At 41.6% G+C, this 26,122-nt stretch overlaps 1 protein-coding gene across 1 annotated transcript in view; it reads right to left on the reverse strand.

Annotated features, from left to right (window-relative positions):
* Nucleotides 1-3,263: 3,263 nt before the first annotated feature.
* FBXW8 (F-box and WD repeat domain containing 8) overlaps nt 3,264-26,122 on the reverse strand; it is a 107,524-nt gene continuing 84,665 nt past the window's right edge. Inside the window, exons 9-11 of the mRNA XM_018554280.1 lie at nt 11,489-11,662; nt 7,036-7,152; nt 3,264-3,910 (exon numbers count right to left, since the gene is read on the reverse strand). Coding sequence (XP_018409782.1) covers nt 3,766-3,910; nt 7,036-7,152; nt 11,489-11,662 — 436 coding nt within the window. The 3' untranslated portion in view covers nt 3,264-3,765. The remainder of the gene's footprint in view (nt 3,911-7,035; nt 7,153-11,488; nt 11,663-26,122) is intronic.

Below are 26,122 nucleotides of genomic sequence, written 5' to 3' on the forward strand. Positions count from 1 at the left end.
TATTCACCAATGTAACAAAATCCCGCTGTCTCACATGTCAGTTCATCACTCACGGACAATCCACATTCACTGATCATCTCAATAACAGTTATCCCATCAAACAGTTCATCACATGCTCGCATGACCATGTGGTCTATGGGTTGAAATGTCCATGCGGCTTATTATACATTGGCCGCAACCATCCGCCCTCTAAGAAAAAGGATAGGCGAACATAGACGCTTCATTGCCGATGGCGATCATAGTGTCCCCAGACACTTTGCCGCAAAACACGGCAAACGGATTCAGGATCTACACGTCATTGAACACATTCCTGATTGGTTTTCCCCAGCCGAGCGATTCCAGAGGTTGTGTCGACAGGAAACTTTTTGGATTTATAGACTCAACGAAGAACTAGAAATTCTGACCATAATATAAAACATCACAAACCAATGCCCTTTATGACCATTTTAAGTGTCAGTACACTGGAACTAAAAACACATCTGTCCCCCACCCATCCAGTGTCCCCCATGATGATTAAGGATAAAAAAAAGAGTGTCCCTCATGATGAGTAAGGAACAAGAATGGTCCTGCAATGCATTTTTTATTCATTTTTTTTTATTATTTCCTTTTCCTTCTTTTAATACAACCTTTAATGTTTTTTATCAAAGTACCCTTTTAAATAAAGTACCCTTTTTAATGTACGACTTTCACCCCCTATTCATAACAATAAAATCAAATAAAGTGAGCTCTTTCCCATTGTTCTCCCCCTCTCAGTCTGACATGGCCACAGCGCACACTGAGCCTTTTAATACATGCCCCTGTCCACAACCCTGTTCTCAGCTCTAAACCGTGGTATTGCTGCTTATCGCTTCTGGCTCCACCCACCTGTCACTTTTAAACCGGCGGATTCCCGCCACCGCTATATTGTTCTATCCGAGCTTGAAAAAGAGGTGATACCTCAAAAAGGGGTTGCTCTCCTTCCCGTAACAACCTCTATCCCATCACAGATCTGACTGTCGACATTTTTATACACCGGCTCCCGCACACTGCTCCAGTCTGATCCGACAGAGACCGAGCACTGACATTTACAGCCGCGGCAGCTCAGCCTGCACCCGACACCGCCGAGTCTCCCTCACACCGCTCAGATCCCGCATTTACATAGCGGTGTCATGGACTGAGTCCCTGCTCCACTTCCCCTCTCCTCGCTCACAGCCTTCCCTCCCTTTTGTGGACGAACGTCTCCAGGCAGTACACCAGCCAGATTCGGGCACACACCACGGGTGTCCCGATCCTCCACATAGGCCATCCATCCTCTGGTCCCAGGATCTACATAGAAGTACTTATACAGTTATTTTCCTACTACGGTCTGCCAAGTTAGCTAGTGCTTCATTGTCTTTGCGCCCTTTGTGTCCCTTTGGATATGGATGTCACCAGCACTCCAGAAACGACAAAATAACAAAAGATTTTAGTGAATCTTCATTTTATTCACATCACTTTAAGCCTGATGAAGGGGACCCTGTGCGGCCCCGAAAGCGCTTGATTCCTTTCGAGTGAATAAAATGAAGATTCACTAAAATCTTTTGTTATTTTGTCGTTTCTGGAGTGCTGGTGACATCCATATCCAACGATTATATCTGATGCGGCGCCATCCGTAGTCATTGCGAGCACCCACATCTCCACATGGGAAGTCCGGTAAGGAGTGCTACAGGTCCTTGGACATTTGTACTTTGTGTCCCTTTGTCGCTATGTAAAATGGGAGATTGACTATAAAGTACCGCCAATATAGTGAAAGAGCTTTTAATACAAAGACTTGTGTCTGGATGTACTATGTTTTTGCATAACTGAGGAAACATAACACTATATGCCATTTATAGCAGTGATATCATTCCGTCAACAAAAAACCCCACACATTGTAAAGTAGTAAAAGGTATTTTATACAGTAGTATGTACAATATTTACAGGTTTACATTTCACAATCACTACTGCTGTCAAGTTTTTGCCCTCACCTTCTTCTTGAGACATAAATCAGGGGTTAGAATATCTGCCAGGTTATTAATATCATCTGTGTTTTCATATACGAAATGTATCCTCACTTCTTATGTCACAACAGGAAGTGAGAGAAATTCTGCCCTATTGGCTCACAGAAGCTCTAACCCTTTCCCACCATAAAAGTAGGAAGATAAAGAGGTTAACATTTGCTACTGTCATACAATAGATCCCCACAAATAAAAGAAAATCAATTCAACAATAAAAGGTTATGTAAACTGACATTGCATCGTGAAAAAAACGTGGCAGCATCCTAAATTTAAAAGCATAAAACAAATTAAAATGTCATAATTTTGATAAGAAACACTTAGGCGTATATAAACAAATCACAAGGGCCTTCGAATATCTGTGAACATTCGTTTTAGGCAAATAATGACAAAAACAAATGCTCTTAAAAAGTTTTTTTTTTTTTCTTCCCAGTGGGAATGCATTGTGATGAAATGCTACATTATGATCACTAGACGGAGCTGAGGAGAAGAGGAAATAAGTATTTTCTTATTAGAGTAAATATTTACCTCTCCCACTGTGCCAAATATTATTTTGATGCCAAATTAAGTCCTTTCAGAATGCGACACTTCTGGCAGAGCTGACTTCCGGAACATACTTGCTGCTAAATGGAATTCTGGTTTAAATACATATTCCCTATCTACTGGTGAAATCTGGCATTGTGTCGTAATTACACGAAAATTCCCCATCTTCAGCTGAGAACACACTTTATGGCTCTATGAGCAATACTGTGTCTATATCTACATTCAACAAGAGGCGTTCATGAGCTGAGGACCACCAGTAACAGAACCCTCCTAAAGAATAGGGCAATAGAAGATATGTGCATCAACACTGTGCATTATTCAAATCATTTTGACAGTTTTTTAATCTGTACCCTCAACATTATATTTCCAGAACTAATGTTGTGTGCTATGCCAGTGTCGTATGCTATAATGTCTTCATATGCACATGTAGGAGACAAACTAAAAGATGTGCATTAGAAAATGATCTTGAATGTTTTAGAAAGGTTGTGGGAAGCTTGCTACATTGACTTGAATGGGAAAGTGCAGGTCAATGGACCAGAAAATTCGGCATGCATTTGTTTGTGTGCGTCATCTTAGCACATTTGCTGCAAGAGACTTCCACATGCCAACACTACAGCATTGTGCGAGTAGGCCATCGTACCCCGTATGCCTTTTCTACTGAACTCAACATAATGAGGGATTTCTTTTTGTAGAGTAACTATATGAAAAATAAACACAAAATAAGTCACTAAGTGGCACTGTATGCTAATTACCAGATGGTCTTATGACATTTGGCAGCGGGCATGTCTGACCTTTATAAAGTCATTTTACCTATAATCATTTTTATGTCCCATACAACATATTTTAACAATGAATCATCTTTAGAAAAAGGTAGGCAGGCATTTTACAAATGTCAAATAGTTCACAGTAAATCATTCCCAAGGACGATCCATTATACCACAAACACTGCCATCTGTAAAACACTGCTGCTACACAGAACTCTTGTGTCTAGCAACAAGAGCAGAACAGTATTGTGTTGACATGCCTGGCATGTCATTGTATCCGTGATCAAAGATAAAGCACACCCTTCATACAAGAATATCATGACTGGCTGGATTCTGGAGAACCATACAGTATTCTCTTTAGTACTGACACGCTTTATTTTTAGAGGGGTAAGATCTTTCAAGCTGTGAAGGTGCTGTAATGTCAAGCAGCAAGTATGTTCCTTCTTTCACACATGGTCATAGGGGACAGCCAAGCCAATGTTGTAATTGTATCCCGTCACCTCATTGTAGGAAGAACGACAAATAGGGAGGATACTCTCAAAAGACCTTTGATCCACAGAGAAGTCATGAACATTAATGGTACCTCGGTGTCTGTAAGAAAAAGCAAAAGGAAATATATGTATACACTTTGTCAGAGGTGTAAAGCCAAATGCCTTTGTTTTGCATTACCTATAGCTAAGCAAGTCAAACGCTAACAGATTCTGAAGCAACGCAAACACAGTAGTGTCATCAGAAGGAACTACTTAGGCCCCTTTCACATGGGCTGATCAGGAGAGGATCTGTGCCATGATCACAGAAGAACGAATTGGATGTCACGGCTGTGACATCTGTGTCCATATAGTTCTTTCCTCCTTCTTGCGGTTGGGGAAAAAACTGCAAGTAGCGGACCCCATGTTGGTCTATGGGGAATTGGATGCAAATGGACGTGTGTCCGTTTACATCAGATTACCCCCGATCCAACATAATCCGGTCCGGTGAAACGGAAAACTGTTACGGTTTGGTTTTCTGGGCCTGACCGGAGGCGGGGGTAACCGGTTGTAAACGGCTGCCCGTCCGTTTACAGACGGCTGCCCATAGACTTCCATTGGGCATCCGATCGGGTCCACCTAAAAAACTGACAGGCGAACCCGATCGGAGCAGTCGTGTGAAAGGGGCCTTAGAGTTTGCTAATCAGTATTAGAATAATAACAACAGACTGTGCCACAGCAAGGCTCCTACTTGAAATAGTTGTCATATACAGGCATCAATGAGTCAAAGAGGAATCCAATAACTGTTCCAGTGAAACCTTCCAAAGTTAATGGCAAAGTTGCCCATGCACACTAAATGTAACAAATACGGTATGTAATAACTGGAATGCACCCTATACTTTATAGATGTTTGTTTCTATGCCCATCTCCAAACCATAGCAAATGTAAAATATTCAAATATCTACATTATTTATCTCGGTTAGGATGCATTTCTGCTGTTATTCTCTTCTGTAGATCCCCCTGGTCTTGGCAGATACAGAGTTCTAATACCCTCCTAAATGAACAGACTACAGTACATGATCAGGGCTCGAGACAAAATTTGCAAAGGACACTGGCCTACTGGATGTATTCAGCAATTGTTGACTTCTAAAATGTCCAATTAAAATCTTCCTTCCTTTGCATACCAACTTAAAATCTGCACTGCTGAGGTGCTTTAATATTTAGATTAGGTTCTGTATTCTTGTGGTGCTCCATGATCCTAGGCCCAGGCTGCCCACAGGGTGTGAACCTGTACCTAGATCTGCACAAAGCTCCCACCTACACAATCTCTTGATGCTGGGGCTCAGTCCCGTCATTCAACAACCCAATGTCAGAACTAGGAGTTAGCCATGAAGGGGCTTCCCTCCGTGTTCAGCAGGGGCTCCTACCAGATTCAGTCTAAACCTAAGCTCATCCCAAGTCAGCACCCCAGTGGCCAATACTGTTGAACAATGGGATAGGGATCAGTGCCAACTTGGTCATTGGTTGAGGCCCCATGTACAACATCGGCCTAGGATCCCGAGGCTCTACTTGGACACAGATTTTTTTAGACACTATTAATGCCCTGAAATATTCACTTATATATATACAGACACATATATACAGGGCTCGAAAAATCCACTCGTCTGCGACGAGAGGACGGTGGAGCCCGACGAGCAGCTTCCCGGCCGGCCCTTGTAATTACACGGCTGTCCGGGAGCTTTACAGTCAAGTGATCGAGCGTCTCGAGAGACGCTCGATCGCTTGTATCAGAAGCTGCCACTGCCGTTGCCGGTCCCGAGATCCGCTGTGCCCAATTCGGCCGGGACCGGCACGGCTCTGTGACAGGAGATCAAAGGGAGTTCAGTACACGAACTCCCTTTGATCTCCTCAGTCCCCGAATGCAGGAAGTGATGTATATTACATCACTTCCTGCATTCAGTGTCACTCTCCAGCTACAGAAGCTGATGAAGCCGATCTCTGCCTCATCAGCTTCTCTGGGGGTCCCTAGGTGACTTTAGGGTCTTGGAGACACCTGATGTCTCCATAAAGAGGACCTGTCATGTAAATTGGCTATCCCATAGGGGGCTTCTTAGCCCCCCCATGTAATAGCAATAAAGTTGTATGTAAAAAAAAAAAGTAATACAAAAATGAAAGATTGATAAAAAAAATATAAAGCAGCATAACATTTATTTTTTTTTTTAATTCTTTTTAAGTCCGCGCCCCAAACATACACACACATATATGCGTCATGTGCGCCTACGTGCCGCACATGTTTCATATCGCCACAATTGGAGTGAGCAATAATTTTAGAGCCATTAAGGCCGGGTTCACACCTGGGCGTTTTACAGCGCTGATCGACGCGCTGTAAAACGCCCTGCAAGTGAAATCCCATTATTTCCTATGGGCATGGTTCTCACTTGGGCGTATTTCAGCATGTCGGAACGTGCTGAAAAACGCCCTATGCCCAAAGAAGTACAGGAGCTTCTTTGAGGTGTATTTCCGCGCGTATCCATTAGGATACAGCCGGATAGCCCACGTAAACGTGCGTCATACACGCATATTTCTACTATAGTTCTCCTTTAATCACTGATAACACTAAACTGATGAACAGTAAAAGCGTTTTAATCGTCGCCTATGGGCGTTTTTTGCGGGCACACGCAATTTTAAGGCTTGGCATGTCTGGTGTCTATTCATCCGACGTGACCCCGACTTTTATGTTTTACTAAAAATATGGGTAAGAATAAATGTGTTATAAAATAACGTAGGGAAACTTTTTTGGTGTTTTTTACATTACATAACATAAATTGCAAGGCTATAGTCCGGTCATAACTCATATGTTAATGTTAATGCAACAGTGGAAAGAGAGGAGACATTCATGTCTTTGTGAAAACATTAGTGATCGGCAAAAATAAAATAAAAATCCAACTGACTATTTTTAGGAGATCTCCCCCAAATGCATACGGACCATGACCAGATTTATCAAGCAACAATCATTCTGTGTCACATGTACCTTTTTAGCCTTCATTTATCACACAGGTTAAATGCATGTTTCTTTTTGGCCTGTTAAACCCCCCCAAAACATTATATATGTTTTCTGAAAGAAGAGACCCTGTATATTAAGATGATTGCAACTGCAAATTTTATGTTACATGATGTTAGCACAACATTAGTACATTTTCACTACTAAATAAAAAATAAATAAAAAAAAGAGTTAGGTTGCAGCCTTACCTTCTATGAGCAGTAAGATCATCATCCATAATGCTTGCCCCTCGGGGGTTCTTTTCATCAGGAATGTTTGCAGTGATCAGGGTTTGGGAACTGAACCAAATGTAACGGACAGGATGCCTGCAGAGGGATCAACACATGTACATTATAAATTACTGTCCAGGAAAAGTTGCAGCCATGTACATTAAACATTTTAGATTGATAACTTTAGATTCTACTACATGTCTCTAAATGGAAATCTGAATTTCCAATACTTTTTGCCAAAACAAAGGGAGATGAATACTGACTGTACATCTCTATAATTGTATGCAATCACATGGCACCATCTAGTGGTAGAAATATAGACTGCAGACACAATTTAGAATTGTAAAGAACAATTGTATTTTTTAAACTGTAGCATTCCTTGCCACTAAATAATGTCCCTTACCAGCTAAATTAGTGTTCTACAGATGGATTGTAGTGGTGGAACTGCAACAAGCATTACTGCTACTTCTGCTGCCTCCCCGGCTCCAATAGTGCACTAGAGACACCAGCACCTCTCTGCTTCTTCCTCCACCACCCATAGAGGAGGTCAGCTTACTTACTTCCTGTGTTTGCAAATCTTCCAAATCATTTTAGAAGATAATGTATTGCATTTTAAAAATGTAGTTTTCTAAAATGAAGACACTTTTGTTTGGGGGTTTGTTTACTGAATGTGATTGATCTGATGCACTGACATGAGATCTAGTACTAAACGATTACAGCAAACCTTTCTAACATCTGGCAGATCTGTCTTGGTGACCTGACTGTTCTCTACTGCAGGTACACTACAAAGTTAGGTCACCTTCCAGTCCCCAGAAAGTGAATGGACGGGGGGGAGCAGCAAAATGCTGGTGAGGTCATCTGTCTCGTGTCAGGATGTCCCTTGTCAATGTAAATGCAGAACAGCTAGCCCTCCGCCTTCTAGTTAATAAAAATACATAACTACATCAATTACTATTTTATTGCACCGTATGTAAAGAATTCTGCTTTAGGACACTTTAGCTCCAGAGCTGTGCACAGGACATGTTTGATTTCAATAACTAATAGCAGCTATATACACTGAGTGGCCAGATTATTATGACCACCCCATCAGTACTTCGTTGGGCCACGAGATAACTCCACGAGATGACTTCGTTGGGCCGCCTCGTGACTCCACCAGATGTTGAAAGGTGATGCGAGGAATCTGACACTGCACTGTTGCCCTTCTGTTGTCTTGTACCAGTCAAGCCACTCACTGTTCTGCCCTAACATTGACTAGTTGCTGACGGCCACAATTCCCACGTTCAGACCCAGATTTTCGGCTGACAGTCCAGTCTTTAACCCCTTCGTGACTGACGACGTACAGTGTACGTCGCCAGCATCGGGGCTGTTTAAACAGACTCCCGGTGACTTTTGCCGCCGGGACTCTGTTTAAACTTGTAGAGCCGACTGTCCCTGTACGCCAACAATCATCCCACGTTCAAAGGCTGATAAATCGCGTTGTTTACCCGTATCTTCAGAAAAAAAATCACTTCTACTGTCGTGGTAAACAACCTGCTTCCCTATTTATAATGTTCTGGCCCTCTAGCAACTTCAGCGCAAAATTATAGCTAATTTGCCTACAAACGTCAGGTGGTCATAATAATCTGGCCACTCAGTGTATATAACATAAAATGCAACTGCGGTGTATCCTAAGATGGAAATTGTATTTCAGAAAAGCACTTTGACATACTGTAAGCAGCCATGAGGATACTAATCCATTTTTACACAATGCATCAGAGATGACACAGTACATTCTCAGAGTGGCAAGCTATTTAAACAAAGTCTACCATGTACTTGCAGAACTAGACACATCACTGCCATCTAGTGCTTTACCATGAACAGTGGCCTTTGTTCACAGCACCCAATTGGTCTAGATCTCCTTAACAATGCACACAGTTCAAAATGTATTATACATGCACATTTTATAGAAGTTAGAAGTACGGGCAGTGCATGCACAATTGTATTATATGCAAGCATAACTGGCCTGAAATCCCTTAAGACATATGAGCACATGCACAAAAGGGAAACCTTATTTTACTACAGTAACATGTCAGCCTGATATAGAAAGGTAATTCAGTATACAGTAACTTACAATCAGGTACACAGTATGACTATTGAGGGTATATAAAACTATTGTAGATTTTACCCAGTTCTGGACCCTGACTGTACCTCGAACAGTATGTCCTGAAAGAGTCATTCATTTCATTTGCCTGTTTCTGGGTTAATGTCTGAGCAATGAAATTGTGTTTTTCAGTATATTCTACAGAAACCAGTTTGAGATGTTTCTAAAATGTTAGTCTTTGCAAATTGTATCTGTTATTTTTGGTTGTGTCTTTTGGTTGTTTACTTTGCAAATCCCCCCCAAGGTTGTCTCATATTCCTTACTGTCATGATGAGTTTTGTATACCTGCATGAATTTTATTGGCCTGTGCTCCGCCATCCCCCTTTTAGTTTCACATATAACCTTTTGTTTTAACAATAAACCTTTGAACATAGAGTGAATACACAATTTGGTGTGACTCTTTATTCCCAAGTACTTGTCTGAAGCTGACAGCATGATCGAATCTTTAACGTGTTAAGTCCTACCAGGAGGCGAGGGTTCGAGGCCCATTACTGAAGGTTCGAGGCCCTTCAGTGTCACTTTCCTGAGGGACCCTAACATGTCCTAGAGTCCTTCCTGACTTAGCATATGTCAGTGGGAGTATCTGCTGAGACTTGCCGTCAGTCTAACAGCCGAGGTCCCAATCTGTGTAGTAGATCTGCTGTCAGCAGCTCTTACAGCATTGATCGCTGTGACAGATTTTATATCAGAGACTGCGCAAGTATTTTTTGTTGCTAAGTTTTCTGACCTTTTGGTTAACTCCTTACTCTCCTTACTTTCTTTGGCTAGGTTTTTTTTTAACTGTTCATATAAACAGTGTGTTGATTTTATTTATTGATATTTTAGAGTACAAGCATACAAAATAAATAATTTTCCAAAAATTCTTTGTACATAGAACATCCATCATCAATCATGTCATCCAGCAATGTAGATCCTCGTGAATCATGATGAATAACGTGCGTTGAGAGAAAAACCCCACTGACCTGTCCAGTGACGGCCACTCATTGAGTGGCAGCTTTCTGAGTTGTCATCTGTAACATAAGGGAAGGGGCAGGATAGTGATGACATCCCTGACATGGCCATATTTTGGGCAATGAGGTCACCACTATCTCATCTCTTTTAATTACATGTAAGCAAATAGGTGGGGTGACGTCAGTTGTTGCTAAGGATGTGTTGGGTGCAGTGACCTGCAACTTCCTTAGCAGCCAATGACAGCAGGAAGCTGCCATATATAATAGCAGTAGAAAATGTTCGGCTTCCGCTGCATTCGGACAAGCATTAAGCAAGCTCAGCACGAACCAGTGTTTAGACCAAACGTATAGCTCATCCCTATTTGTAGGGAAGATTTATAAATGGTAATTATCCCGAAGCAGTAACCCCAAAAATTACCTTTACCCTGACTTTTACATGGTATGTGAATGTCCTTAGGCACTCCTGCACCTACAGCCTCAAGTTGTATAAATGCAGTGCGAGATCTAAGGCACTTCTGCCTGTGACTGCTAGTCTCATGAGCTTTAGAGTGCTCCTCCACTCTCCATGCTGAAAGCTCTGACATGAGGAAGCAAAACCCTGTCTCTACTAAGAGAGCACAGAACAAGGCATGGTAGGCCAGTAGTGGGAAAAGATTTACCCTTAACCTTTTTATGGGATCAGCTTCCAGAGTTTAGTTCCTCGTTAACACTGATAGAATGAAACTGATGCTGACAATGTCACTTGCTAACAGTGTTTGTTAGTGCTTTTAATTGTCAAATCCGAGAAGCTTTAAGAACTGAAATGAAACACTATGCATGATATAAAGATGTAACTTGTGTATCCTCTGTTTCCCCCTTTGATCACTTGCAATCACTGAAATCCTGATCCCATACAACTGTTTAGTGTAAATTGCTGCGTGTAGATAACTTCATAGAATTTCATAGATTTACTACATGTAAGGAAATTAGACATTAGCCTCGAGTTTAACAAGCTCTGTGTGCAACTTCCTCTTTTTACCCGGTAATAGATTTCTTACATATCTTCTATAGGGATGCACCAAAACCATTTTACAGGAAGGCTGCCGGGACCTTGCTGAGGGCCTCGGCAGCCTTTCTGTGAGTTGCGGCACCTGTTTACAGCGCTGGCTTCCGTTTAAAGATTGAAAGCCCTGGTATCGCCACTTAGTATTGGGCATTTTCACAAGTACGCGATGCATCCCCAATCGTCTAATATCCCTAGTAAGTGCTTTATCACACACAGACACATATACAGTACATACTTCTATATATGAGTGCTCAACAAAAAGGAAGACATGCAGCTAAAGTGCAAAATAAACAGTACCTTGCATGCATCTCCCAGAGTTTGGTGCCCATCCTCTGGTCCCATGTACAGATCAAACCCTCCTCTCCTCCAGAGACCACCTTCCAGTCATCCATACGGACAGCTGACACCCCCAAGTGGTGAGCATAGAAAGAACAGAGAGATTTGCTGCATCGCATGTCATACACACGTACCCTACAAAACAAATTGATTTACAGTATTCATGTACATGTACAAAACATTACTTTGGTGTCATAATGAACAGAACATGTTGCAGAATAAAATCTGCATTTCCTATTTATAGTACCACTTGGTTTTTTTTTAATTCACTCTCCTCAAACTGGAAAAAGGAAACGGTTTGCCTTTAAAATGTATAGAAATTTAAATAAAAAAATGAAGACAATACCACTAAAATATCCAATTTATGCATCACTTTTGTATCTAAAGTAATAACTAAATTATTGATGAATTTAGGAACCTATAGCAGAAAAGTGAAAATAGCTCTGGATCTCAGCTTAAAAGAACTTAAATCGTATCTTTGAAATGACAACAAACACACCTTTGTCATTATTAAACATTTCTAATCTACAGATACTACTAGATAATTGCCGGCTTTTTATTCTTTGCAAATCTTATTTTTCTTTTCCTCCCTATTCTTTTCAGTGGCCATTTTAACTAAGGGCAGGTTACTAGATCTCACTTTACTTCCTGGAAATTTGGCACATGTGATTAGGACATGTGACCATGCAGACCATCTCAGGGGAGGAAAATGCCATTCCCTGAGATCTCATGAGATAAGATTCCCAGCAATGCTCTATTGATGTAATCTTCCCAGGTTGCAACGCTTGGTCACACTACATCACTAATGCCTAAGAGGACAAGGAAATGGAAACATTAGGAATGCACCAATACTATTTTTTCCGAGTACCGATATTTTTCCTCAAATACACGCCAATACCAATTACCGATACTTTTCTTTTTTAGTGTCATGTGACAGTTTTTCTAAAACATTACTGACTAATTATTTTGGGACAGTGGTGGAGCGCCAGGGCCCGGCTGCAAATGCTGTGACCCTGGTAGTTCTGCCACTGACTCCAAGCTGTAGAGCGGCTACAAATCCCAGCAATACATTATACAGCAATGCAGAATACCTCCAGCTATAGAGGACTACAAATCTCAGCAACACATTATACAGCAATGAAGAATAATATGAAGCTACATACTCTGTGTTGCTCTGGGGTGGCGGCCTGTTTCCAGGGTCTCAGGTAGGCTGTTTGGGGTGTCAGGTGGGCTGTGCAGTGTCCGGAGTGTATCGTCGGTGGGGTGGCGTGGTTGCCCAGTAAGGAGTAGATATGCGGAGAGAGCTGTAAACAGGCGCCGAGGTCCCCAGTCAAGGCCAAAGAAACATAGGATTAAACAGCGGCCCCAGGCTTAAAAGCGACACGATTGGCAAGAGAGAGAACCGTGCTGCCCAAATTCCCTGCCAGCGTTCACTGCCATCATAAATGGCTGCCTGTCTGAGCCGGTGAGTGATGATCAGTGATGTCCCAAACAGGATGGTGGCCAGTGCGCTGTGATAGTGGGGAGCCGGTGACAGTGATGACAACTAGGGATGCATTAATACCGTTTTTTCAATATCGAATACTGATATTTTTTTTCCGTAGTTTCTGATATCGAAAACTGATACCTCAAGTCCCATTAAGGAAGTGGAGCGGCGTGTAATGGCTCGCCGCCCGGCTTCCCGATGAGCCGTCTTCATACTTCCTCGTCGTCAGGTGATGAGGAAGCATGGAGTCGGCTCTCTGGCCAATCAGGAAGCTGGGGGTGGATAATGACTCGTCGCCCGTCCTCATCATAATGAACTGTGTTTTGGGAGGCTGAGCAAGATATTTGTTAGGAGAATGTCTCAGATTCTTGTAGTTCCTTCCCACATCACTAATGTGTCCTGTATTTACCAGGAAAAGAACAGGGTAATAATAAAATCTAAGGCAGAGCGGCATATAGTGAATTTATAGCATGAAACATTTTTTCAATAAAAAATAAACGATGGTGCTAAATTGTCGGTGATTCCACACACAAATGACCCCACCAAAGAGCTGCACAACACATTTTTTTTTTTAAATTGTTACATCAAAATAATTAATCTAACAACTTATAAAATATAAAAATTCTTCTGAGATACAGTAGGAGTTTATAATAGCAACACACTGGATATCTTTGCAATTGGTTATTGTATACCAACAATACCAAGTTCTACATACAGGAATGTGCTATTTGGCAAGTTTTGGATACCTGATCCTGACATCTAAACTATGGTCAATAGTATGTGGACAACCCTCCAAAGTATTGAGTTCAGGTGTTTCCTGTGTATGTTACCGTTAATGTTACAGCATACAAAGGCATTTTAGACAGCTGTGCGCTTCTAATCTTGTGGCAACAGTTTGGGGAAGGCCCTTTCGGTTCCAATATAACCATGCCTCTGGAACACTGATTGAGAGCCAAGTCTTCGTGACCAACATAAGTACCTGACTCCACAAATGTTATTTTGGCTGAGTGGGAACAACTTACTACAGGGACACTGCCAAATCATATATAGGTGTGGTCAGGTTTCTTTAAACATTTGACCATAAAATAGTTATGTTCTTTAGGTTTATGGCTTTAACCAGTGATAGTGTTTAATATGCCATTAATGGCATTACTACTTTACCCCAAAAAAGGGTATAAAATTCATTTCAGTACAGCGCTGCATGACGGAATAAATGTCAAAGTACCGCAGCGCTGAATACTGAAAAATGGCCTGGATGGGAAGGGGGTTTAACACCGCGGATGTCAACTGGTTAAACAGCTGAAATGATGGTCAGTACAAAGATAGTAGCAAGAGATATTCTTTTGAGCTGATTACATGGTTCTCAGATCTATTCCAAAAATTCTTTTTTTGGATTCAATACATTAGTGAGTATATAATTAAGTATAGTGCTTTCAAAGGGTCCTGCAAAGGGGATAAATTCAAATGCAGCAGGGCTTGGTTGGGAGCAAGAAATATATAACTTACTTTATATGTAATTTTCCATAACAAGACAGCATTTCCATTTGTATATATGACCACCATTTATTAAAACCTTCATATAAAAGCAGGGATACATGTTTCTGCTCTTTTATAGAAAAACCACTGCAAACCCCCAAAATTTTGTCTAGCTCAAAACAGACAGGTTATGAATGAGCAGCAGTGAGCTGTTTTTTTTAAATCCAAAAGCCTGTCGACAAAAGCCCTAACTAGGATGAAAATGATGTGATATGACATGAACAAAGGCAGTCGTCACCTGCTCCCTTGTGGTTTAGGTACCGACTGCTGATAATTCATTATACATCAGCAAATCAAGCAATAGTTCCCCACTCACTAGCAAAGAACACATATATGTCAAAATACAATTCACTGAACATAGGCATGCCTACTTTACTTAGCAGTGATAAATAAATAGAAGAAAGGCATGGCAGACAACAGATAATCCCCCTTTAAAATGCATGCTGTCACAGGCTGAACCTGTGGCCACATGCTATACTGTCACCAACAATTGTCATTATGGGTGTAGAGATTGTGCCAAGGACATAAAATAGCAGCTCATATAAGAAAGTGTCCCTCAGGTGTAAGATTTAAACATTTCCAAAACAAACTGCTTCCAATGTCCTTTTTAGCTGATTAGCAAATGCTTTCCCACAAACAGCAAACACACCCTGGGGTGTATTTTGAAATATTCTGCCATAACTTCAGGACAATCAAATTTTACTGGAAGGGGAGTCTTACAATCCTTCTCTAGACATATGGCTACACTTTAGACAAGAATCAACAATCATCTCTTTCATGAAATGAAAGAAGAGCATACATAATCTTCCCAGCCTGTTGAAACATACTTTCCTCTGACATTTACTAAAAAGATCATTACTGCTATTTTTAAGCCATTGTTTTCAAGGATACATGAGCAAAATAAAGGGACTGCCATTGCTGATCTGTCAAGCAAAACAAATGTCAAACACACTCATCAACTCATAACCAGCTTTAAAGCACATGGAAGTGCTTTATACAGTACAACAGCAAAACGTTTCCCTGCACACTTGCCAGCCAGCATGCAAAAAAAAAAAAAAACCTGTCTTACCACTAAAGTTAAAAACAGAGGTTTTAGATACTTGTCTTCTGCAGAACATGTGAAAGCCGCACTGCCTCGTCAAGGCCCCTTTGTGTAGTGCGGTCCTTACTCTAACCTATGAGAGTCTCCATCTTGGAGCACATGTAGCAAAAGATAAAATTGGGTGCAGGTTCGCCAGGAGGCAGCCCAACCTCCTTAAAGGCCCAGGGACACACAAGGGACCCCGCACATCACAACTGCAGCTGTGACCCCCAGTGTGTCACTGCACCAAATCCGTCAAGCAAAACAAATGGCAAACGCACTCATCAACTGTTTTTAACCTTAGCGGTTAGACAGGTTTTTTTTCTTTGCACGCTGGCTGGTAAGTGTGCTGGGAAACGTTTTGTTGTTGTACTGTATAAAGCCCTTCCATGTGCACCTTGCTTTAAAGCTGGTTATGAGTTGATGAGTGCGTTTGACATTTGTTTTGCTTGACTGATTTGGTGCAGTGACACAATGGGGGTTACAATCCACTTGTATTCTATTATCCACAAAACTCATAGAAATGTATTATTCTGATTATCTGCTAAGAATCTCCTGCCTTATGCACATGTCTCAGGCCTTGCTTCTGCAGAATTGTTAAGACATAAATTGTGTATGCACAGTGAAAACTTTATTCCTTAGCATTTGTCGGGATTTCAAATGTTTCAGTTTTGGATAGAGTGGGGAAAGATTAGAACCAATGTTAATTTCTTACTGCAATCCTGGGCTCCTTTGCAGAGATTTAGCCTCACTTCTTGTCCTGCTGACAATGTTTTAATAGGCAGGAAGTAGGTGGAACGCTCAAACAGCAGCACAGACAGAAATAATACGGCTTTTAAAATGCAAGAACAATAGGGGAAGGCTAGATTTGTATTTCTGTCAGTGTCCCTGTTGCAGATTTTCCCTCACTTCCTGTCAGGAATTTTGTCCCATTTATAATGACACTAAAATTGTGCTTCTATTACAAAGCATGGCAAAGTTATTTACAAATGGAATAAAGGCTGAAAAATAATACTCTGTCTATCTCCTTCTCACAGCATAAAGAAGGTGAAGCCAAGCGGTCAATTACAGTCAAAGAAACCACTGCCCTACCTACCAAACAGAAAAGGGATTTTCTGCACCGCTACATGGTGCTTCTGATAAAGCGGCAGCCAGCTCTGATACGCGCCGAGCGTCTTCCTCCAAAGGTCCTATTATCTGCTTATTGTCAGCTTGCTGGGACTGCAACACTCTCCTCTCTCAAGTTTTCAAGCTTCATTTCTGCACATATTTTTAGGTATAGGTATGACTTAAACCTTATTTTACATAATCTTTACTCAAATATTTCTTAAACATTCAAAAGGTGAGGTACTAGGGACTTTCTATATAACGTAATAAAAGTAGGTGTCTCATAGAATAACATAGACAGTGGAGTGTGGGGAACTCAGATTTGTAAGTATTAGACACCATGGATCAGAAAGGCATTATTATAGAGCAATCGCACCATAGGTGGGTTTGCCCATTGCTGTCCACATCCCCTCCAGCAGCCCTCGGAAATGCACAAATACATGACTGCTGTATGAGCTGGCATTCTATACCACCTAACAATTTATAGTTGGTTTCCTGCATTTTAACACTAATGCAAGACACATGCACCAGCTTTGTTATTTTGCTTTTTTTGGGCTTCAGTCAATAACACCTAAGCTTCTCTTCCACACACTAAGAAAATACAGGTCTGTTTGGGACTCTAATTCCAGCAGCAGTTTATAGGAAAAAGATAGGGGCTTAATATTCTGGTCCCTCTATAAACACAGTTTCCCTCTAAACATGTCTGATAACTATTACCACTGTTCTGCAAGAATCACAGGAGGCCCCCGAAAAAAATGTTGCAGTTGGGTCCTTCCATCCACTGCGGAAGAAACCCACTCATCTCTCAATTTTCCCAAGGGTTCAGGTTTACGATTAGCAGTAAATCTACCACAACCAATCTCCCATTCAGCTTCCCATTTTCCAAAGAAGTTTTTCTAAAACAATACAGACTAATGATTTCAGGACAGTGGTGGAGCGCCAGGGCTAGAGATGGGAAGGGCTGGAAAAAAAAAATATACACTGTGTTTCACGTTCCTAGTGTAACAAAATTACTTAGAATTGTGATCCTGGGTAGGACATTCATTTTAAGGAATTTTTTCTTCCCCAGGATTGAATATGAAAAAGTCCACAAATACCAGCACTACCTGAAGCAAGGCAAGTGCTGTAGAGGACAGAAATATCTGCCACGTCTCTCCAGGTATCTAAGAAAGTTGCAAAATCCCAGATAGTAACAACAAAACTAATAAGAATTGCACATTCTCTGGCTATATTGCAATAGAAAAGTTATTCTATGCAACAAGATTTTTTGCAGGTCTTCAGGTGCAATGTGGGTCTTGGCAGCATTATATTCACACTTAAAAGTAACAATTGTCCAACAAAACTCCGCCAGAAATTAGCCAAAATTTGTAAGATTACTCTCACAAGGCATGCATCCTTACCCGAACCAGCAGCCCAGAGTTTCCAAGGCTCTCAAGCAGAAGGTTGAGTATGACGAATAAGCCCCCTCTCCTCTTGTTCCCACATTGTGCCCGCCTAGATCTTTTTCCAACTACTTACTAGATCACCTTCAACATAGGTACCAGAATGTCCTGTCTGTCTATAATTCAGAATATCTACCTCCAGCAGATGCAAAGCAGCGAGGAACCTGGCCAATTCATGTTCATCTCTCAGAACTGCAGTCACTCCCCCTCTGCTGGCAAATAATTTAAAGGGCAATCCCCAGCGAAAACAGATTTTTTTTGCAAGATCTCCAGCTGCCTCATCACTAGGGTTTCGTAAGACAGGTCAAGGAAGCAATATAGCTGATCATCAAAATTGAAGAACATTTTCATACGCAGGGACTGCATGATGCCCTCTTTATCAGATGTGTGTAGCTTACAAATAACATACCGTTATTTAGCAATACCATCTCTTCTAGAGACAAGGACCCTGTGGGCTCAGGATAATCCACTGTGTCGCCCAGAATTTGTTGGAAGATATCTGCGAGTGTGGGGCTTAAATCTTTTTTTCAGTGGCCTCCCAGCAGCCCTCCAATTCGTATGTTATGCGCCCTAATCTCTGTTATGTGTTGCTGGAGAGGTAATTTGAGGGATATATCTAGATCATCCTTGTTAGGTACGTCCTTAAATAATTGCTGTATGTCCCACCTCAATGCTGCCATCTCATTCCCAGATGCCCCCACGCTGGATCTGGGGCTGTCATTAAGGGAGTGCTGTGTAGATAAAGGACGCAGGAAAGGGGAGAGTGACACTCAGTGATCTGATGCAAAGGATGCCCTGGTTCCTTCAGTCCTGCTGGATCCCCCATCTGCTTGCACTGGCAGTGTGGCCACCACCAGCTTGGCTGCACTCCCAGGCTGCTTGCCCCCTGTTTGAAAATAAGCTCTCAATCTGTCCTTGCTCGCTAATTTTTGGGGCGAGTGGTGATGACATACGTGGTTATTGAGAAAATGCTTTTAATGTGTTTGTAACTAACTTTTTATGGGATGTTGTGTGGAGAGTTCTGCCTTCTGCACTGTTTACACTGCAGTTTTCGATGATGATACAATTTTGTATTTTTTATGATGCCATAATAAAGTTTCCTTGTACAAACTATATAATGATGCAGAAATCTAGGCAGAGGGTTTCCCTTTTTTTGTTCAGTAGTGTTGTTTTTTATGGGATGTTGTGTGGCAAAGGTTCACAAATTCTGGGCGACAGGTTACTCAGGCAAAGGTTCAATAGAGCACACACTTGATCTGGGTTATGTTCTGTTCTGCTGCCTATTGTCTGTCACATACAATGCTGTTTTAACACCTCTCTCTGGGCAGGTTAATAACACCCCCTAGACTCCAACAATGCAATCCACACCTGGTTGTGACTAACAGATTACGTGTATTGGAGCAACATTCACCACATTTATTCCCAGATAATTTTTTGTACAAGTAATTCTGAATTGAGAAAGCTGGTTGGATGACTAGTGAAACATCTTCAAGAAAAATACAGCAAGTCCAGTTGCCTTGACTTATTTTTTACAGATATTTTCTGTTATGCACTCTCATAAGTGCTGGTTCACATTTGTTTGGCAGAACTCTGTCCTACCTGTGACAGTTATGCATCACTGCCCTCTACATAGGACAGTGGCTAGGGAGAGTGGTTACAGATGGAAACTGGAGCTTATTTGCAGACTTTGGACAGAACGTTGCAATTTGCATATCAGCATCACTGCTGTTTAGTCCACATAGGCTGCAATTAAAACAGCTTATGGAGAAAATTATAAAGAAGGGTTCGAAAGTTGTACTTTAAGCTAAAAAGTCAGACAAAATGTGTAAACTCAAACAAGAAATATTTCATAAATATTGCACATATATATTAAATAAGAGGAAATTCTCAGATCACAAACAATCCTTACCATACCTGGTTCGCTAACATCTATATATGCATTATCTAGTGCCTAGTTTAAATATGTGGAATAAGTGTTTAAAAAAAAAAAGATAAAAAGCAATGTCTAAGTGTTTATGGACAGATATTTGTTGTTTTGGGTAATAAGTAATTTGGCCAAGGACATATATAGATCTAAACAAGAATATTTATCAATCTGGTAAAGCTGTTTTTTGGAACAGGACGCGGCTCAAATGAAAGAATTATTTATCACAAATGTCACGATCCAGTGCCTTGAAATAACGAGCTCTGGCCTTATTCCAGAACTCTATGGCATCTTTCCTCCCCTGGTTCTGAGGACTGGTGAAGGGTGCAGGTGCCTGGAAGGGGAAGGTGGTAAGTGTCAGCTTGAAAAGGGGAAATACAGCTTTGCCAAATCCCCATGCACCAAACTTGAAAAGGAAGCATAGGAACACCTTGCCAAAAAAAGTCATCTGGAACCACATTATGTTGTTTCACTATTCATGCAAAATAACCAAGCTTTGAAAACCTTTCAATTCAAATTAAAGCATAACCTTGGACCATACCATTTTATTATCCATTCAGTAGATTACAGGCCTACCTGTATAAGGATAACATTACAAAAAATGTAATGTTAGTAACCAATTCTAGACTTTCTGTAGCACCAACCGAAAACCCAGACCCTGCACATGCTGCTTAAATTTTTAGATGCAAATGTGTTCTTGGACACTGGGCATGTAGACACTCTGGCAGTCAATTTAGCAAATTCTAGAGTTATTCTAATGCTGCCTACCAATCCCTGCTGGATCTCCCAGTGCCACCTGCACTTTGTTTCTGCTGCAACAATGACATGGGCATATTTAGTACAACAGAAGGGGTATAACTGAGGAAATGATTTGGGCGTCACTTAGGTACTTCAGTAAGGAAAAGTTAAATAAATCAAGCTGTGACAAGCTCACTACAATTACTTCTAAAAGAAGAAGAGCACAGCGACTTAGATGTGGCAAAACTCTATGATGGAACTGCTGAGCTGAAGACAAGCTATAGTAATACAACAAATCACACACAATGCTGGGTAATTGGTCAAAATTAAACACCTCTGTAGTAATGTTCCTAACCACCCTACTCTTTTTTTTAAACTTTGAAAGTAACAAAACATGTCATGGAAGTACTACAGAAAACTGCTTACTAATGCTGCTTCCATAATTGTTCTGAAAATAATAATTTTCTTCCCTCGAGAGGCACATGGAATGGCTAGCTTAACCATTTCAGCTCTCACACCTGTATAGTCCTTATGGAGCAACACATTTTTTACATTTCAGCTTTGGGCCTACTGATTCAGCAATATGTTTGACATTACATAAAGATGATCTTTAAGTAAACTTTCCCTGAGACCTCATGAGATTACAAATGGGATTTCCCCGCAATGCACTGTTGATGTAACCTTCCCAGGATGCATTGCTTGGGCACATTACATCATTTGTGCCAAAGTGGAAAACAATAATTTGTAAATAAAAGAAAAATATATGTTTGTTTAGCTAATGAATGTAAGATGATTTCAGATCAGCGTGATAAGGCCATAACTTGCTTGAGATAAAGTAATATATTATTTAATTTTCTATGCAGTCTATAGACAAAATAGATAACAAAATGGGGGGAAAAAATACTAGTTTGGCCAGGGTTCATTTTAAAACAAGCGTTCCTATAGATACAAATTGCACATTTAAAATAAATTTGTATTACAAAGCATGGAAAAGTGGTTTACAAATAAAGTTTTTTTTAAAGAATTCACAAAAAAACAAATAAGTGAATAAAAAAAGAGATTAAATATTAATCGTGGCTAGGAAGTTATTCGCATGGAGTTTGTATGTTCTTCCTGTGCTTGTGTGGTGTTCCTCTGGGTAATTTGGTTTCTTCCCACACTCCAAAGACATGCTGACAAGTTAATTGGCTCCCGACTAAACTCGCCCTAGTATGTGTGTACATGTATGTATGCATGTGAGACAGATGGTATTAGATTGTAAACTCCTTGAAGGCAGGTACTGATGTGACTGTACAGTATATAAAAGTGTTGCATAAACTGTTGGTGCCACATAAATGCTTGTAATAAATAACAGTAAAAAAAAATAATAAAAAAAAGGAGTTAAAAAAAAGCTCAAACATAATAGCTATGGGGAGAACAAGTTAATAAGGACTGATTAGGATAAGAAAGGGTCAATAATGGGTTACATTGGAACACTTTTTTTTAAATGAGCAAGGTTGCTTTAACTGATATACATATCAGTATACATATGCAGATCCATGGCCACCCCTTTGAACTAGAGCAGTTAAAGTAGCAATAACAACAACGCTACATCGTAACTGCAGGGAAGGAAGAGAAGCAGTGCGTATTACACTTGCTCATAATAATTAGATAAAGTCTTTTTGGGGTGTGTGTAGCATACCTAAGCACTGGTTTACACCTAGGCGTATTGCATATGCGCGTCTGTCGCACGTTTTTTTTACCACGAATCGCGAGACAAACGCGCGTTTCCGAGGGCTACTTGGCTGTATCCCAATGGAAACGCGCAACACAAACGGCCCAAAGTAGTACATGTACCTTTTCAGGCGTGGGCCGTTTTGTAGCGCGTTAGGGACGGGCTGAAATACGCCAAGGTGTGAATCAGACCCATTGAATACAATGGGATTTAGATGTTTGAGCGTTTTGTAGAGCGTTCGTCGAGCGTAGAACGCGCTACAAAACGTTCCGGTGTGAACGAGGGCTAAGGTCCACAACTGTTTAAAGGGACTCTGCCATAAGCCAATAAAGCAGGCTGCCATTGCTGAAGTCTCCTTTTGAGAATGCTAGTTCCCAAGCAGTCATGCTAATGCTTTGGCTTTATTGTTTGAGTTGCTGACCCAAAACAGGTAAAGATATCAGGAATGCTGAGACTCGTTTACTTGACATGTTTGTTCCGTGTCTGTGACTCAAAACAACTTATGCAGCCAAACAGGGATAACACCGATTTTATGTTTGTTACATGTTCCTATTTACATTGGGGCGGGTCAAGACAGAGTCGGAGAGGCTCAGAGGCAGTGGATGTGTGCAATAGGCAGCCTGCTATTGCAATTAGAAATAACCAATAGCAGGCTGGCTATTGCAACCGCCCACTGCCTGCTGTTAATCAGCAGAGGAAGACCTAAAGGAGAACTTTCTCCTTTCGGTCTCTCCTCTGCTGATTGACAGCAGGCAGTGGGTATATGGTGAAGAGCAGTGGGGGAGGTGTTTTGTAGTCCTAGTGCACTTTCTGTCCGTGGGTGACAACGCTGCTCCTCCTTCAGAGTGACTGACAGGTGTGTTACTGGTGGCAGGATCACCAGGTGATAATAAAGGAATAATGAAAACTAATTCGGCCTCCACATGCTAAGCTGCATATACACTATATTACCAAAAGTATTGGGACACCTGCCTTTACACGCACATGAACTTTAATGGCATCCCAGTCTTAGTCCGTAGGGTTCAATATTGTGCTGGCCCACCCTTTGCCGCCATAACAACTTCAACTCTTCCGGGAAGGCGTCCACAAGGTTTAGGAGTGTGTCTATGGGAATGTTTGAACATTCTTCCAGAAGTGCATTTGTGAGGTCAGGTACTGATGTTGGGCGAGAAGGCCGGGCTCGCAGTCTCCACTCTAATTCAACCCAAATGTGTTCTTTCGGGTTGAGGTCAGGACTCTGTGACGTCCAGTCAAGTTCCTCCACCCCAAACTCACTCATCCATGTCTTTATAAACCTTGCTTTGTGCACTAGTGCACAGTCATGTTGGAACAGGAAGGGGCCATCCCCAAACTGTTCCCACAAAGTTGGGAGCATGAAATTGTCCAAAATGTCTTGGCATGCTGATGCCTTAAGCATTCCCTTCACTGGAACTAAGGGGCCAAGCCCAACCCCTGAAAAACAACTCCACACCATAATCCCCCCTTCCACAAAACTTTACACTTGGCCCAATGCAGTTAGGCAAGTACCGCTCTTCTGGCAACCACCAAACCCAGACACGTCCATCGGATTGCCAGACAGAGAAGTGTGATTTGTCACTCCAGAAAACATGTCTCCAGTTCTCTAGAGTCCAGTGGTGGCGTGCTTTACCCCACTGCATCCGACACTTTGCATTGCACTTGGTGATGTAAGACTTGGATGCAGCTGCTCGGCCATGGAAACCCATTCCATGAAGCTCTCTACGCACTGTTGTTGTGCTAATCTGAAGGCCACACAAAGTTTGGAGGTCTGTAGCTATTGACTCTGCAGACAGTTGGCGACTTCTGCACACTGTGCGCTTCAGCATGCGCTGACCCCGCTCTGTCATTTTATGCGCCCTACCACTTCGTGGCTGAGTTGCTGTTGTTCCCAGTTGCTTCCACTTTGTTATAATACCGCTAACAGTTGACCGCAGAATATTTAGTAGCAAGGAAATTTCACGGAACACCTGAATCCAATGATTTGGAGGGGTGTCCCAATATCTTTGGTAATGTAGTGTATATTACATTTTTGTTTTTGGGTTTAAATACAGTTTTAAATCGGACACAGCTAGGCAGCTAAAATTGTCAAAAACAGTCCAGCAATGGCAGGCCTGCATGCTGTAAATATATGTTTAAACTAATGCTATTAGACATAAACATCAAGCACCCAGAGCCTAAAACACTGAAAGTTAAATTATGCAAACAGCAACTTCAAATCCTTGCAGTTCTGCTTTGGCCATCTTCCATCCCACTTTCTGTACCTAACTGGACGACTCAGCGAGATACATTGATGTTTGGTATGGGAGTCCGTGGGCCAGAGCTCGACCGCAGGATCCAAAATTGCCATCTGCATAACTGGACATTTTTGAAAGTGCATAAGGCTTCCCTAAATGATATATCAGGCTGAGTGTTTAGTAGCCTGAAACAAAGATTCACTTTAAAGAGGATGGCAACATAACATAACGCCATCACAATTTTCAAGGCTCTAATACTCTCTGTAAAAAAAAAAAAATTCAGCTCAGTTTAGTCTAAAGGTGCCCACACACCTTGTGATAATCGTACGATAATCGAGGGAAATCCCGCGATCGCACGATTATCGTAAGGTGTGTGGAAGCCGTGCGACCTCTACTACTGTAACGTCGCACGACTTTTATCTTACGAACATGTTCGAAAACCCGCCGAGAATCGTACGGTGTGTAGCAGGTTCGTAAGATAAAAGCAGGACGGGCCGGTGTGTGCAAGAGCACACTGCCTGTTCGGCATTGCGGTCATCGGAAATCCGCCCCTCAGCGGGGCGGGCTTGCGATTATCGCAAGTACGATCTGCCTGTCCAAGATAGGCAGATGGTACATTTTTTTAATTACCTTACAACCATCGCAAGACAAAAGTCTTGCGATGGTTGTAAGGTTTGTGCCCAGCCTTACAGCCAAGTATGCAGACTACTGAATTTCATTTACTATACTTGGCCATTGCTTCTGCAACATGGATGTAACATACAGGTCTTCTATTTTCATTTATGTAATGTATGATGTAGCCTAGGGAGAGGGCAGAGACAGCCATTACTATTTATGTCCAGTGTATTTATACAGGGTGCCATTTTCTGCTCCCTGATCCCTTGTTCTGCTCCCTGTCTCCACTGTATTACAGATGTGGCTTTTACTGCACATTTCCATCTTCCTACTAACAGCCAGACAAAGTGCACACTGGTGGACATTTATGAACACAGTTGTATTCTATTTTCAAATGTCGCACCATGCCAACGTGTGCAAATTAGCAGTTCATATCCTACCTTTGGCTACTAAGTGTTTGGGAGTGCCATGCCACTTTCTGTTTGGTGAATGCCTGCAACCAATCTATGAATGCCTGCCTCATTTTCACAGATTCGTCTTACGTGTTATGAACTAGATTCATTTGAAAGCAATAGCCTGCTTTTTAAGGCCTTGTTCACACTGAAAGTGTGTGCGTTCCAGAGCGCTAGCTGCTGGAACGCACCGCGATCGATGTGAAACTTCCCCCCGCGTTTTGGGGCAGGAGGAGGCACGGTGGTGC

The sequence above is a fragment of the Nanorana parkeri genome, unplaced genomic scaffold (genome assembly GCF_000935625.1).
Source record: "Nanorana parkeri isolate BGI_ZX_2015 unplaced genomic scaffold, ASM93562v1 scaffold152, whole genome shotgun sequence".
Taxonomy (NCBI): domain Eukaryota; kingdom Metazoa; phylum Chordata; class Amphibia; order Anura; family Dicroglossidae; genus Nanorana; species Nanorana parkeri.